The sequence below is a fragment of the Quercus lobata genome, chromosome 9, assembly GCF_001633185.2.
Source record: "Quercus lobata isolate SW786 chromosome 9, ValleyOak3.0 Primary Assembly, whole genome shotgun sequence".
NCBI classification, from domain to species: domain Eukaryota; kingdom Viridiplantae; phylum Streptophyta; class Magnoliopsida; order Fagales; family Fagaceae; genus Quercus; species Quercus lobata.
The window spans coordinates 15,379,047-15,393,289 of NC_044912.1; the positions used below are offsets into that span (position 1 = coordinate 15,379,047).

Sequence of the window (14,243 nt, forward strand, 5' to 3'; positions counted from 1 at the left end):
CCTACTTTCACCAATATGAGTGCCGGGGACCTTTGGGCTTGACCGACACGCTCCTTTGTTGAGGAGAACAAGTTAAAAAAGCAATGCAATTGGAACTTGGAAGTATTTTCTTTGATTGGACTTTGGAGTCGACCTCTTACAAGTTTGTGAAAAACCACATACATGGTGGAGCGGACATAGGATACCATCTTGTTGAAATTAGGGCAGTTGAGGTTGAAATTGTCTTCTAGATAGATAATTTAGGTACACTTCTTTAAGAGTTATATTTTAGGTTCTCTAATTAAAAAAAAAAATTCAATTATATTGTTGTATTTACCTATAAGTCACGTGATTGAATTTAATTGTTTTTGCGAAAGATAATATTGTTTGTATTATATTGGTCAATATAATCACATGATTGAATTTAATCGTGCTACCTAAGATAAAACACATAAGAAATCATAACTATGTTTTACCTTTTTTATTTTTAAATTTTGATAGTTAGGGAGGAGGAAATTTATAATAGATACGGAAATTAAGTTTGATTTTCCACCTATTATAAGTTGGAGTTTATGATTGATTTTTTTTTAAGTTGGAGTTTGAGTTTTTGACTTTCTTCATCACTTATTAGGAAGATTTAAAAAGAAAAATAATTATGCTATAAAGTAAAGCTCCACAAAAGTCGTTTAGGGAATATGGTCAGATGGCGATGATTTTGCTAATGAAGTAATAATGTCTTTCTTTCTTTCTTCTTTGACTCCTATCACCTATGCACCGAATTTTTTTTTTTTTGAGTCCATGTATTGGTTAGGAAGAAAAGAAGGTAAAAAGAAAGTTAAGAGGGGAAAAAAATCTTCATATGCGTTTGTTATGGGCAAAACAGCTGCTTTTTTTTTTCTCTCTATTTATTTATTTTTTAATTTTTTTTTAATTTTGCTCTAGACCAAATAGCACTGTCACAATTCATCTTTATCTCACATAATAGTCACACTGGTGTGGAAGGAGCCAGAATGTATTGGATTAGATATGACTTGATTAATTTAAGGCCACTTAAAAGTGGATAAAAGAGAACCCAAAACCATGCAACCAAATGAGAACTGAATTTGGTTCATCATCATCATCTATTCAAAAAGTGTAACATGCTGTTTATATGCTTGTAACCTTCATGGTCTTGGCAGAGATTGCAAGAAACAAGCTTCTGGAAATGGATCCTAGTAACAGTGGGAATTATGTTCTCTCCGCAAATGCTTATGCGAATTCAGATAGATGGGATGATGTTATTAAAATGAGAGAGTTGATGGTTGAAAGCAATGTCCAGAAGCCATTTGGTTGTAGTTCCCTCGAAGTAAATGGTACAAAATTGTCTAACTCCCAAGACCTGTGCCTTAATCAATCTTAAATGAAGGAACCATCATGTATGGCATGGAGGTCTGGACCTTACCCACAAATCAACCTGTTTGCCGCTGGGACCAAGATGTTTTTTGTTTTATCAAATTGTCAGCTGTGTTGGTGCTGGAAATTATTTTGGTAAGGGAACCGACGGCGTTTGGGATTTTGGATTCTTTTGAGAGGACAAATTCTGATGGAAGTGCCCTGTACAGACTTAAAAATGGGTTGCATTATATGAAACAAACAAAGAAATGAATTGAAATAAATCAGAGCTAGGACAACCATAACATAAACTTAAACTTATTATGGCTTCTAGTTTACTTAACTGATAAAGTTTTTTTTTGATAAAATAAGAGGTGTTTAGTTCAATTTCCGTTTACACCAAAAACTTTTTTTTTTTTTGGAAAATGGATCGGATCTATTACTCATTCAAATGTAAGGAATCATAGTACAATGCCTCAATAGCTGGTGGGGGAGTATCCTCCAACCAGACTATATCTTCAGTTACATCTTTCGCATGTCTGGCTAATACATGTGCCACCAAATTTGCACCTCGCTTAACATGACTAAAACAAACCCAACTAATCCCGTTGGCCAACCATTGAATATCCTGTATAATATGCCCAAGCCATGACAGATCAGCTCCAGATGATGAAAGTGAAGACATTACAGCAGCATTATCCCCTTCAACAATCAAGTTTGTAAAGCCAGCGTCAATGGCGAACTCCAACGCTCTTCGACAAGCTAAGATTTCTGCCTCTTCACTACCTCCAACCAGTGGACCTTTTGTAGTCATTGCTGCCATTACCTCCCCCTTGCAATTCCGGATTATTACACCAACCCCAGACCCGTTCAGGTCCGAGAATATGGCCGCGTCAAAATTCAGCTTGAAAACAGGGTCCGGTGGCGGTTCCATCTGCTTACACCTATATCCGTTTGAGCTGGAATATCCAATTGTTCCTGGGACCGTTGGAATTCGTTCAAGTAGTCGCATGCTCTCTTGTTCAGCCACCTCGGGTCCACAATCTTTTTCCCATGCACAACTGCATTCCTCTAGTTCCATATTAAGCAAGCTTGCACAATGAACAGTTCGAACTCCAGAATGGTCAAGCGATTAAGCATTTCAATAAACAACTGAAGCACATCTTGTTGACCATTATGGCTTTTTTGCAATCTCCCGCAACTCCCTGCCCAAACGTCCCTTGCCACGGCGCAATTCCACAATGCGTGCACCCCTGTTTCGGACTCCCTAGAGCAGAGCATGCACACATCCTCCTGAATTATTTTCCTTTTCACCAGGTTTGCTCGGGTAGGGAGAGTGTTTAGGCATGCCCTCCAGCCGAATACCTTAATCTTGTTGGGCACTCTAAGCTTCCATAGTTTGGACCAAACTTGCACTCCAAAAGGACCCATGGATGTCTCAGCCATCTCTTCACTCTTCTTCAATTTTCTCACAGCGTGGTAGCCCGATCGAACTGAATAATCTCCCTTTTTAGTATGAAGCCATGTTATTGCATCCGAGGCTTGTCTGTGGCTCAGTGGTATCCTCAGAATAGCATCGGCATCTTCTTTGTGGAATTTTGCAACAATTAAGTCGTTCTTCCACTCTTTCAAGTCTTGATTAATTAGCTCAGATACGTACCAGTCCTGCATCTCTTCCTCCGGTGGATGAATCACCCCATTTGTTGGATGATTCGGAATCGACTTATCTGTTAATACCTTCACATCTGATCCATCCCCAATCCTCCAATAACAACCGGATTTCAGAATTGGTATTGCTGCCAATATACTCTTCCATACGTATGAACAGTTTGGCACTTCCTTTGCTTCTAAAACGTGACACCGTGGGAAATATTTAGGTTTGAAGCACTGGTACAGTAAGGAATCTTGTTTCTGTATTAGCCTCCACCCCTGTTTTGCCAGCATGGATAAATTGAAGGTTCGTAAATCCCTAAAACCCAAACCTCCCTTCTTTTTGGCCTCGGTTAGTTTACTCCAACTTGTCCAGTGGATCTTCCTCTCCTCTCCTTCCTGCCCCCACCAAAACCTTGCACACATTGCATCAAGTTCATCACAAAACTTTTTGGGCAGTTGAAATACCCCCATGGTATATGTGGGGATTGATTGTGCAACTGCCTTAATCAACACCTCTTTCCCGGCTTTTGATAACAGCTTACCCTTCCACCCTTGGAGCTTCTTCCACACCCTATCTTTAAGGTAAGCGAAAGAGTGATATTTTGCTCGGCCTACCAATGTGGGTAGTCCCAAATAGGTCTCAAACCGGTCCACCTCCTTCACTCCCAAAGCATTTATGATCCGGTTTCTTTGCTCTACATGTGTATTCCTGCTGAAGTACACTGAAGATTTCTCCAAGTTTATGCATTGTCCTGAGGCTCCCGCATACACTTGCAAGATTTCAGTGATCACCTGCACCTCCTGCTGCTTTGCTTGACAAAAAATTAAAGAATCATCTGCAAACAAAAGGTTGGTAATCCTTGGGGCTCTCCGACAAATAGAGACTCCTTGTATAAGCCCCTCAGCCTCTGATTTCTGCAACAAAGATGTGAAACCTTCTGTACACAATAGAAACAGGTAAGGTGAGAAAGGATCTCCTTGACGGAGTCCCCTGGATGGTGCAATAGTACCATAAGGTTTCCCATTTATCAAGACTGAATAGGCTGGGGTGGTGACACAACACATAACTCTATCCACCCATATTTCAGGAAAACCCAGTCTAACCATAATGCCACGAAGGAAATTCCACTCTACACGATCATAGGCTTTACTAACATCCAGTTTAAGAGCAAGAGAACCATTTTTTTCCTTTTTTCCTACCATGCATGGTATGCAGTGTTTCATATGCTAATAGCACATTATCAGTAATCAGACGACCCGGGACAAAAGCACTCTGTGTTGGGGAGATTAGTTGTGGGAGAATTTGCTTCAATCTATTGGCTAGGACCTTAGATATGATTTTATAAATTACATTACATAAAATATCAATTTGATAATAAAGAGCCGACGTTATGGATGTAAACTCTACAAACAATAATAATAATATAACATAATTGTCTATGATTCCATCTATATACAAAAGGACAATATAAACTTTTGGTTTTCATTGCCAACACGCCTTAGCTTACGACAAAGCTGATAGGTGCTTTTCCTCCCAACTGCCACACCGTTGTGTTTATTTCATAAATTATTTAATTTGTTGGTATTGATATTGAACTTCAGTTTTTGGTTTATTCTTTAATGCTGGTAGGGAATTACCTACAAACAAATGAACCATCAATAGCCAAAAAGCATATAAGAAAGAAACAGAAGTCATTATGCCTATAAATTAATAAACTAATAAATGACTTTTCCAGAAAATTGGAACAAATTCTGTAGTAATTAACAATTCAAAGTAGTACTTAAAGTCATATTTTGCATCTAGTTTACCAATTCTACAAGACCACTAAACTCAAGGTGACTTTTTTCACTAGGGGTCCGTTTGGATACAGCTGAAAACTGAAAACTGAAAAACACTATAGCGAAATAATTTTTAAATGTGTGAATAGTATCGTGGGACCCATTTTTAATGAAAAAGTTGCTGAAAAGTGAAATTTGTGGGTTCGTGAACAGTACACGATGTGCTGTGATTGGCCCAAAAAAATTTGAAAAGTCAAAATTTGCGGCTACTGTTTATTAAACAGTGCATGAACAGTAGCCGCAACACCCAAAACGCTCCAAAACGCGTGGAAAAAAAAAAAAAAAAAAAAAAAAAAAAAAAAAAAAAAAAAAAAAACCGTTTTGGAAAAACGCAAACGCAGGATTGGGCAGAAAACGCCCAATCCAAACGCAACCTAGATAAGAACAAAACCAAAGGCAAAGAAGTTGTTAGCCGCCATGAATTATTAGTCACACCATCGCCAAAGGGAAAGTTAAAAAACATAATTAAAAAAAAAAACACAAAATACAAAAGTTTTAATTCCTTTGATAATTCATTCTTTAAGTGATACAAGCTTTGTATGGGAAAATTAGGCCTTCTCTATAACCAAAAATCAATACTAATAGCCCATGAACTTATTAAAAAGGCCATCATGTTCATCACCATTTACATACACATTAAAACAAAAACAAAAACAAAAAAGGTATGTTCACAAAAAACAAGATGGAAAGAAAAGAAATGGTCCCTATAATTTCCACTTCTTTTGAGAGTCTAATTCTCTATACTACATATTCCATGTTGGAATTGGAAAGGCTTATTTACCAAAAGTCTGATAGCTCAATGATAATCTTCAATTCCTCTGTAGAAGAGAACGTAGGTTCAAATCTCCTTTCTCTCTCTCTCTCTCTTGTCATAAGAAAAAAGAATGCAAAGACTTATCTCCCTGAAAACTACTTCAACATCGATCATGAGCTGCCTATCTGGGAGGGAGTGACGATCTTGATGACCAGTCCAGGGAACACATCATCCGGGTCATGGATATGCGGGTTACGCTCCACGATAAACGGATCGCCGCACTTGTCGCTGATGGTGTGGAGGGTCTCACCCTCTCCCACCACATAGATTTCATCACATGGCCGGTTGTTCAAGAACTGGTTCCCTCTCACAGTACTACTTTCATCAGTGACAGTCTCCCTTATAGAGGCCAACAAGATCAAACCTAACAAGGTTATGGCACAATACCATGATGCTGAATCGGCTATGGATATTGATGCCTTCATGGCTTTGGTTGTTGAAGAGTTTGCCATAAAAAAATATGGGTTTTGAACTTTTGATGAAACAGAAGTGTTTTTAGAGTATATATATATATATGGAAAGTGGTGTGTGTGAGTGTGTCATATTATATATTATGCAAAAACACATCCACGTATAGAGGAGGGAGAGGCCGTCGTTGGCCGTTTGCGTTGGAAGTAAGTTGGGTTAAACGACTTGACCTGGTTCTAGTCTTCTAATGTTTGAAATTTTAAGGTTAAAATGAATCACTTTCATGCTCAGCAAATTGCTGAAAATGACCTTAATGATATTTTTCAAGGATTAGGTATTTGGTTTTGCAGAGAATAGGAAAGCTCAACTAGTTATTATAGATTTGTATAAAAATTATGACATGTGGGTTGTCTATAATAAGCCAGTTAGATACGTTTCACATTTAAAGATATAATGAGAAGTTTGACAAGTGCAATTAAATTTTTTTTTTTATATAAGTTTTTTAATATTGTTGCTAGCTTGAAGTGCAAATTATTGAAACGCATAGAAATAATGTATTTGGTGAAACAACTTTTAGGATGAGAAACATTTGTTATACAGATGTTCATGTAGTAGGTCCAGTACCCAGTAGATATACATACACATAATTGGGTGTTAGAAAATAGTTCCAGTGGTCAACCAATTATAATAGAATTTGCATGCTAATCATGATGCTCTAATCTTATACTAGCAGTGCAAAAACAGAAAAAAATTATGTTAAAGGGTCCTATAACATGGTTATGAATTTGATGAATTATGATCAATAGAATTATATTATATTGAGGTTGTGGAGTAAAATCAACTTTCAGGAAAAATATGAACACATATTAAATGAATTCAACAGATACCCATCATCTTTTTTTCTCAGGACACAATTAAAAGATCAAGCTAACAGACAGCATGGGTTTGCAAATTAAGAATATTCATTCCAATCCTATGCTAGTAGTCTAGTACACAATGTTTCACATAATTTTATAATAATCTCTTTCCTGCCGTGTCATACTTTTTTTTTGCCTTCAAAAGCTACTAGAAAGGATTCCGTGATATAGGTCATTGTCAAATTAAAAACACACCATATACTACAAAATTAACTTTTTAAATCTTAGTAATATTTAAAATAATTCAAATGACCATTTTTTTATAATGTTTGTCACTTTAATTAGACAAATAACTGAGTCAACATGAACAACATATAAGTCAAAACATAATTATAATGACGGATTCTCGTCTAACATATACGTTCATAGAGTTATTTTTTGTCCTATAAAAGTTGTGGAAATATAATTAAAAAAAATGGTTAGTTGTGTCGTTTTAACTACCATAAGATTTTTTTTTTAAGTCAATTTTATGACATAGGAAGTGTGTTTCTGTTTAATAATGGCTCATAATTGAGGGGGTCTATTTGCATTTAACCCTTAAATAAATGAATTTAGGTATATAATGAAAATGGGCGTATTAGAAATTTCATAATAACATATTGAGGAGAAAGATAGAGAGGTGGAAAAAATATTCGATTTGTGTAGAGAAGAGGCAAATTGCATGAAAGAGTTGCAGTCTCCCCCACTCAACACCCATGGGAAATACTACAAATTTCAATCATCATTCATAAACTTATAATCAAACATTCAAACCCAAATGAACAACCTACACCAAAAGCCAGGGAATATCGACTTTGCCTCTTGGCGTGCTCAACCAAAATTGGCTTTATGAGATAAGTCATAAGCTGACCAAGTCATTCACACGTTTAGATTAGGATTTGGGGACCAAATCAACGCTTGGAACCGAAGGTCCAAGAGCCATCGTTCTCGATTTAGTGAATTCCATGGTTAAAACTGAAAAAGTTACTACATATTGGAGGGTTGTGATCAATTAATGATTAAAATTTTGGAAAGTTTCACTATTTGGATTAAATGGGTTGTAGAAAGTGAAGTCAGAAGAGGTATTCGGGGTTGGTTTTAGATGTGACAAATGGTTGTGGCTAGAAAATTATGGTCCAAGTGATTGTGATATTTTTGTCCAAGGATATTATATTTAAATTGATTTTTTTCCCATCATTTTACCAAAAATGTTTATTATGGACTAAAAAAAAGGAAGAATAAATCTTAAAACTCTAACCTCATAATAAAGAGACCACACCACCGCACACCCTTGGTGCGATGGTCACTCTACAAGTATAAGTGCTTGTAGGGTGTGGGAGGCAAGGGCTAGGGTTCAAGTCTCCAGGAGGGAGCTTCACACACATATATACTTAGATTAGGTTAGAATAGAATTCTATCTTGTATAAAAAAATAAAAATAAAAAAATAAAAAGAAAAGAAAAGAGACCACAATTGGGAGAAAGCTTACCAAAAAGGCTAAAAATAGAAACCCCATATGCTACAGTTGTAATATTTTTATTTTGGGTAAATTCCAGAAACCTCCCCTGAGGTTTGAAGAAATACCAAACACGTCCAACAGTTGGTGAAAATGACCAATTTACTCCTAAAAAAGCAGACGGTGTGTACTGCCGTTACTCTCTCCAAACGATTTTTTTTCCATGTTCTCTGTTCACTTTCTTCTTCGCGCCATAACATAAACGCTTCTCTCTGAAAGCTCAAACCACATGTATTTTGAGAAAGATTACAGAAAAAAATCACTAAGCCAGTACCCATTTTTCAAATCAAAACCATACATTTTCAAATCAAAGCCATACATTCTCATTTGGAAAAATAAAAATTTACATTACATTCTAAAAACAAAAATCCTCCCTCCATCAAACCAAGATCAACCCAATTAGATCCAGTATCACACAAGGCAATCAAACATAGATCGGCTCAACCAATCAACCATCCAACATCTCAACTCAAATAGATCCGTTTACATCACACCTCAAACAGATCCAAAAAAATAAAATAAAATTCAAAACAAAACCCAGACGCATTAGTGAGCATCGTGTGACCCAGCAACCGCCCGCCACCACGGCACCACCCATCACTACCCACCCATCAATTTCAAACCCAAGCCACTCCCACCATCAAACATCACATTATTCACACCTCAAACCCAAACAAACCCCAAATTATTTTTTTTTTTTTTTTTTAAAAAAGACCCACCGTCGAGCATCGTGTGACCCAGCAACCACTGTCCACCCCGGCACCACCCATCACTACCCACACATCTTCCTCAAACCCAAACCGTTCCAACTATCAAACATCACACCTCAGACCCAAACAAAACCCAAATCAAAAAATTAAAAAAAAAAAATACCCATACCCACAACGGCAGCTCCACCGAACTGACCTTGCAACCGCCATCTCCACTCATCGTGACCCAGCAATCGCCATCTACAATTCATCATGATTCGCAACCCAACCACAAAGCTTTTAACGGCGGAGTATAGCGTGAGATTTGTGGTTAAACCGGCTTTGAAACCATTCCGGTGGAGGAGTTGTTGGTCCCGAGTCCGAAATTTCAGACTTGAGCTTGAGAGAGAGATATTTTTTGACGTGAAGAAAAAGAGAGAGAGATTTTCTGGGCGTGAAGGAGAGAGATTTTCTGCGTGATTCGTGAAGAAGAGAGAAATTACAGAACATAGTTTGATATATGGTGCTTAAACGGCGTTACACGCCGTTTGTTTTTTAGGAGCAAATTGGTCATTTTGAACAACTGTTGGACGTGTTTGGTATTTCTTCAAACCTCAGGGGAGGTTTCTCAAATTTACCCTTTTATTTTTTATTGCTTGTAGTTTGGTGCCTTCAAGCTCTTTTTTTTTTCTTTTTTCTTTTTTCTTTTTTTCTCTCTCAAGCATTGATTCAGAGAAAAGATAGCAAGAAAAAAATATTATTACATATGTTAAAATAGACAATGAAATGCAGGTTTTTCTTTCACATGGTTCCACACTGGACTACTATGCCTAATTAATGGCGGTCCAAATCACACTTGAATTAGACCTGTTTTTTAAGGCCTTGAATTGGAGTTTTTAATTTCTAATAAATGCTAAAATTAAAATTTTGATCTTAAGCCCATGCATGCTTCAAATTAAGTAGCTTTTCTGGATTTTTTTTTTTTTTTTTTTTTGATGAAATCTTTTCTGGATATTGGTGTATGACATTGTGTCCATTTCAAAAAATTTAAGCTGATGTTTCTAATTTTCTATAACTCATTTCAGTTTTGTAAAAGGAGGGGGAAAAAGTTATTTTTCTCCGCTAGTCCTCTCTACGGAGCCCATAAACTAATGCTAGTTTACCGGCTTGACAGTACGATTAGTCACCATTTCTGCTTTTTGTAAATTTTTGGTTTGACTTACCTATGATATTTTTTTAATTAGACTTTTTTTTTTGTTTTAAATATATAATGGCAAGTGGTAGTAGGTTTAATATCCACATTTTATTTAGTTAATGGGTGATATGAAAGTTTCTCATTAAATTAAAAGGAAATTTCAGTTAAAAAAGTACTGAAATTAAACCAAACCCTTAAATTTTAACCCTCCAAATTAGCTAATTAATGGCATTTTAGCAAGGAGAAAGGGGGAACAAAGGGCCAGCTAATTGTGACATCTCAAGGCCATTTCATATTGAGTTGTTGAGGATTTTAAACATTTAAGATTTTTAAAATTTTTTTCTTTTTGAGAAATTAAACTCATAGAAATTTTCATTGATTGATATTTAAGTTTTTCTGATTAATGGTATCCATTCAATTACAATGGCCATTCCCATTTGTCCATTGAAACAGAATATTTTTATATCTATCTATTCCGACAAATTGTATTAGGATTTAGGACTATATTATATTATATTATATTATATTATATAAACGAGAAAAAGGGGGGACAATAAAACAATGGATAAAAAAAAGGTTAACATGATAATTTAGTAATCACTTCAATCTTCAATCTTCAATCTTCTCTTTTCACTTTCTTTCTGAACATCAAAACAAATGGGCACAATCATATGCCAAACAAAATAAAATGAAAAGGTAAAATAAAATTCAACAACCTTTTTAGTGGAGAAGAGAAAAATGGGCACAAATAAGAAAAATTATAGAATAATCCGGGAGTACCATAAATGCGTACTCTCCCCTCTTACATGAATTGTGGGTCTCACCATAAATTTAATTAGTGGAATCCATAATAATGTGTGAGAAAGGAGCACGCATTTATAGTACTCCGAAAATACTCAATAATTACCCCACAAATAACATGTCAAACAAAATTAGAATAGACATGTCAACTAAATTAAAAATCTATTGCTCAAATTTTTGTTCAATAACATGTCTTTTAATTTGTGTCACTAATCACCATCCTTCATTATTGCTCCATAATGGTGTCAAGTTACAATCTATCATTGTGAGGAAGTGACAGGATAGGAATCATTGATACAATGTATGAACCACATGAGCAATTGTTGGCCACTAACTTAGTCTAAGTATTAATCAAGTATTTCAACGAAATATTTACTGCTACAAGATTGGAAGTAATTTTTTTTTTTTTTTTTTTTTTTTGAGGGAAGTAATTGCAATAGCATATTTTCATATAAAAAAATAAAAATTTGCAGGAGCATAACTTTATTCCTATTCTCATCAACTAGAAGACTAAAACCACCAAAGCTAATCCTCAAACTCATTTGTGACAAGGCTTAATTTTTGCTATCTCAAAAAAAGGTCTTTATTTTTTTGTTATAACGTTGAAACTCTCTCTAAAAAAAAAAAAGTCCTGGCTGTGTATTAGACTTTCTAAAAACTCTGTGGCCTTGGAAAGTAACAAATGAATCACGTAATTTCCACCTTGTATGTTTTTTTTTTTTTTTTTTTATTGAAAATAATGGAACTCTAAACAAATGAATCACGTAATTTCCACCTTGTATGTTTCTTTTTCTTTTTTAATGAAAATAATGGAACTCTAACAAAAATATCAACTGCGTTATTTTAAATACCATCATAATTTAAAAGTTCAATTTTGTAGCACATGATGTATTTTGATAATGACCCAAATCAAAGGGTTGTATTTGCACTTTTCAAATAATAATTATCCTTCTAAATAAATTCCTAGTGTTATGATTAGCTTGGGTGACAAGTAGGGCTGTAAATGAATCAAGCCAATCATGAACAATTCGGGCTCAGCTCGATAAAAAGCTCGTTCATGTTTATTTATTTATAAATAAGCCAAACTTGAGCCTTAGCTTTAGGCTTGTTTAATAAACAAGCTGAGCCTAAGCAAAAAAATTTGTTCACGAACAAGCTCATGAGCTATTAAACTTGATAAAAACAATTCAAATATAGACTCATTTATAAGTTTATGTATCAACTAAATATACTCATTATACATATCTTAATAATGACATGGCTAACATGGGATCACTACCCATTATCTTAATTTTTTCTTTCCCTCTAAACTGATCAAGAACCACTTTAGACTATAACTACATTTAAAAATAAATTAATTAATTAAGTAGGTCATATATAATCCTTCCCTGTCAATAATCTAAAGTAAAGTTATGAAACATGTTAGTATTTTCTCATTCATAATAGTTACAAACAAGTATTTCTCTAGTTCTTCACCATCTAACGTAAATATAAAAATTGTATTTTGAACGATTGCTGAAACTGTAGACAAGGAATGATGAATGGATGAATTTAACTATTTAAATTTTCAATTTGAATAATGATTAATCATAAATAGGACTAGATATATGATAAAATAAGTATACTATTTTCTTTTTTTTCTTTTTTCTTAATTTTAGATATTTAAACATCTGATAATACAATTTTGAGCTCAATATTAAGCTTGAGCTTGGCTTGACTAATTAGTCAAGTCAAGCCAAGCCAAGTTAAGCTCAAGTTTTTTAGCTTTCTCACGAGCTCAAGCTTAAACGCTATTTTTAGGCTTGTCACGAGCTCGAGCCAAGCTTGAGCTTTTGAATTTTCTTGAAGAGCCAAGCTTAAACATGCACTACTCGACAAAACTCAGCTCATTTATAGCCCTACTAACAATCCTACAAATAGGCAGGTGGCAAGATTTCTCTTATACCCCACACATACCCCTTATCCAATCAAATTGAATTCCTTAATTAAGGGTATTAAGCAACTTATGATAGTATCATTTTGTGTGCAAGTGTAATGCTTATAACAGGAACTAAAAAACATGAAGAAGAAAAAATACTTGGAACTGAAATATTCTTACTCTCTTTATGAGATTAAGTGTGGGTTTGGATACAACTCCACGTCCACGTTTGGCACTGTAGCGCGTTTTCAACTTTTTTTTTCTTTTTTTCTTTTTTTTTTCTTTATTTATTTTTTTTTCAGCCGCAGTTGTTGACCAAGTCTTTTGTGAACAGTACATCCATGTACTGTTCACGGACCCACAAACTTCACTTTTCAGCCACTTTTTCATTAAAAATGGGTCTCATGGTATTATTCACACATTTAAAAATTATTTTGCTACAGTATTTTCAGTTTTCAGTTTTCAGTTTCAGCAAAATAAGTTCTATCCAAACGGACTATAAAATGTTAAAATGTAATAGAAATTAGATAATTTTGGGATCTATATTTTTTAATAAATTCGGAGATACCCCCAACCCAAACATGTCTTTTCTTATTCTTAAGCAAATGCATTGAAATGAACCGAATTGACAGAAGTGGACCGAAATGGATTGAGTAGACCAAATTAGACTGAAGTGGACCTAAGTGGACTGAATTGGACCGAATAGACTAAGACAGACCGAATTGGACCAATATAGATTGAAGTGGACTAAATAGACCAAAATGAACTGAAGTAAACCAAAATAGATGAATTGGACATTAACTTTTAAATCATTGTAATAATTAATATGACTCAAATGGCCATTTTTTGTTTTAGATTTTCTCACTTTCATTAGACAAATAATGACCACGTGAACAACACGAGTCAAAACATGATTACATTCTCTTCAAACATATGCTCATAAAGTTATTTTTTCGTCCTATAAAACCTAAAAGTGACGGAAATATAAAAGAACGGACAATTGTGTCGTTTTAACTAGCATAAGAAAAAATATATATATATTTAAGTCAGTTTTATGACATATGAAGTGTGTTTAATAATGGCTCATAACTGAGGGGGTCTCTTTGAATTTAACCCTTAAATAAGTGAAATTTAGGTACATAATGAAAATGGGCATGTTAGAAAT

At 34.8% G+C, this 14,243-nt stretch overlaps 2 protein-coding genes across 2 annotated transcripts; both read right to left on the reverse strand.

The window, feature by feature from the left end:
- Positions 1–1,789: 1,789 nt before the first annotated feature.
- LOC115961289 lies at positions 1,790–2,362 on the reverse strand. The gene has a single exon (XM_031080292.1). It carries the CDS (start codon positions 2,360–2,362, stop codon positions 1,790–1,792), a length of 573 nt encoding a protein of 190 aa, XP_030936152.1.
- A 2,965-nt stretch (positions 2,363–5,327) lies between these two features.
- LOC115960269 lies at positions 5,328–6,196 on the reverse strand. The gene has a single exon (XM_031079065.1). It carries the CDS (start codon positions 6,106–6,108, stop codon positions 5,767–5,769), a length of 342 nt encoding a protein of 113 aa, XP_030934925.1. The 5' UTR covers positions 6,109–6,196; the 3' UTR covers positions 5,328–5,766.
- Positions 6,197–14,243: the final 8,047 nt, after the last annotated feature.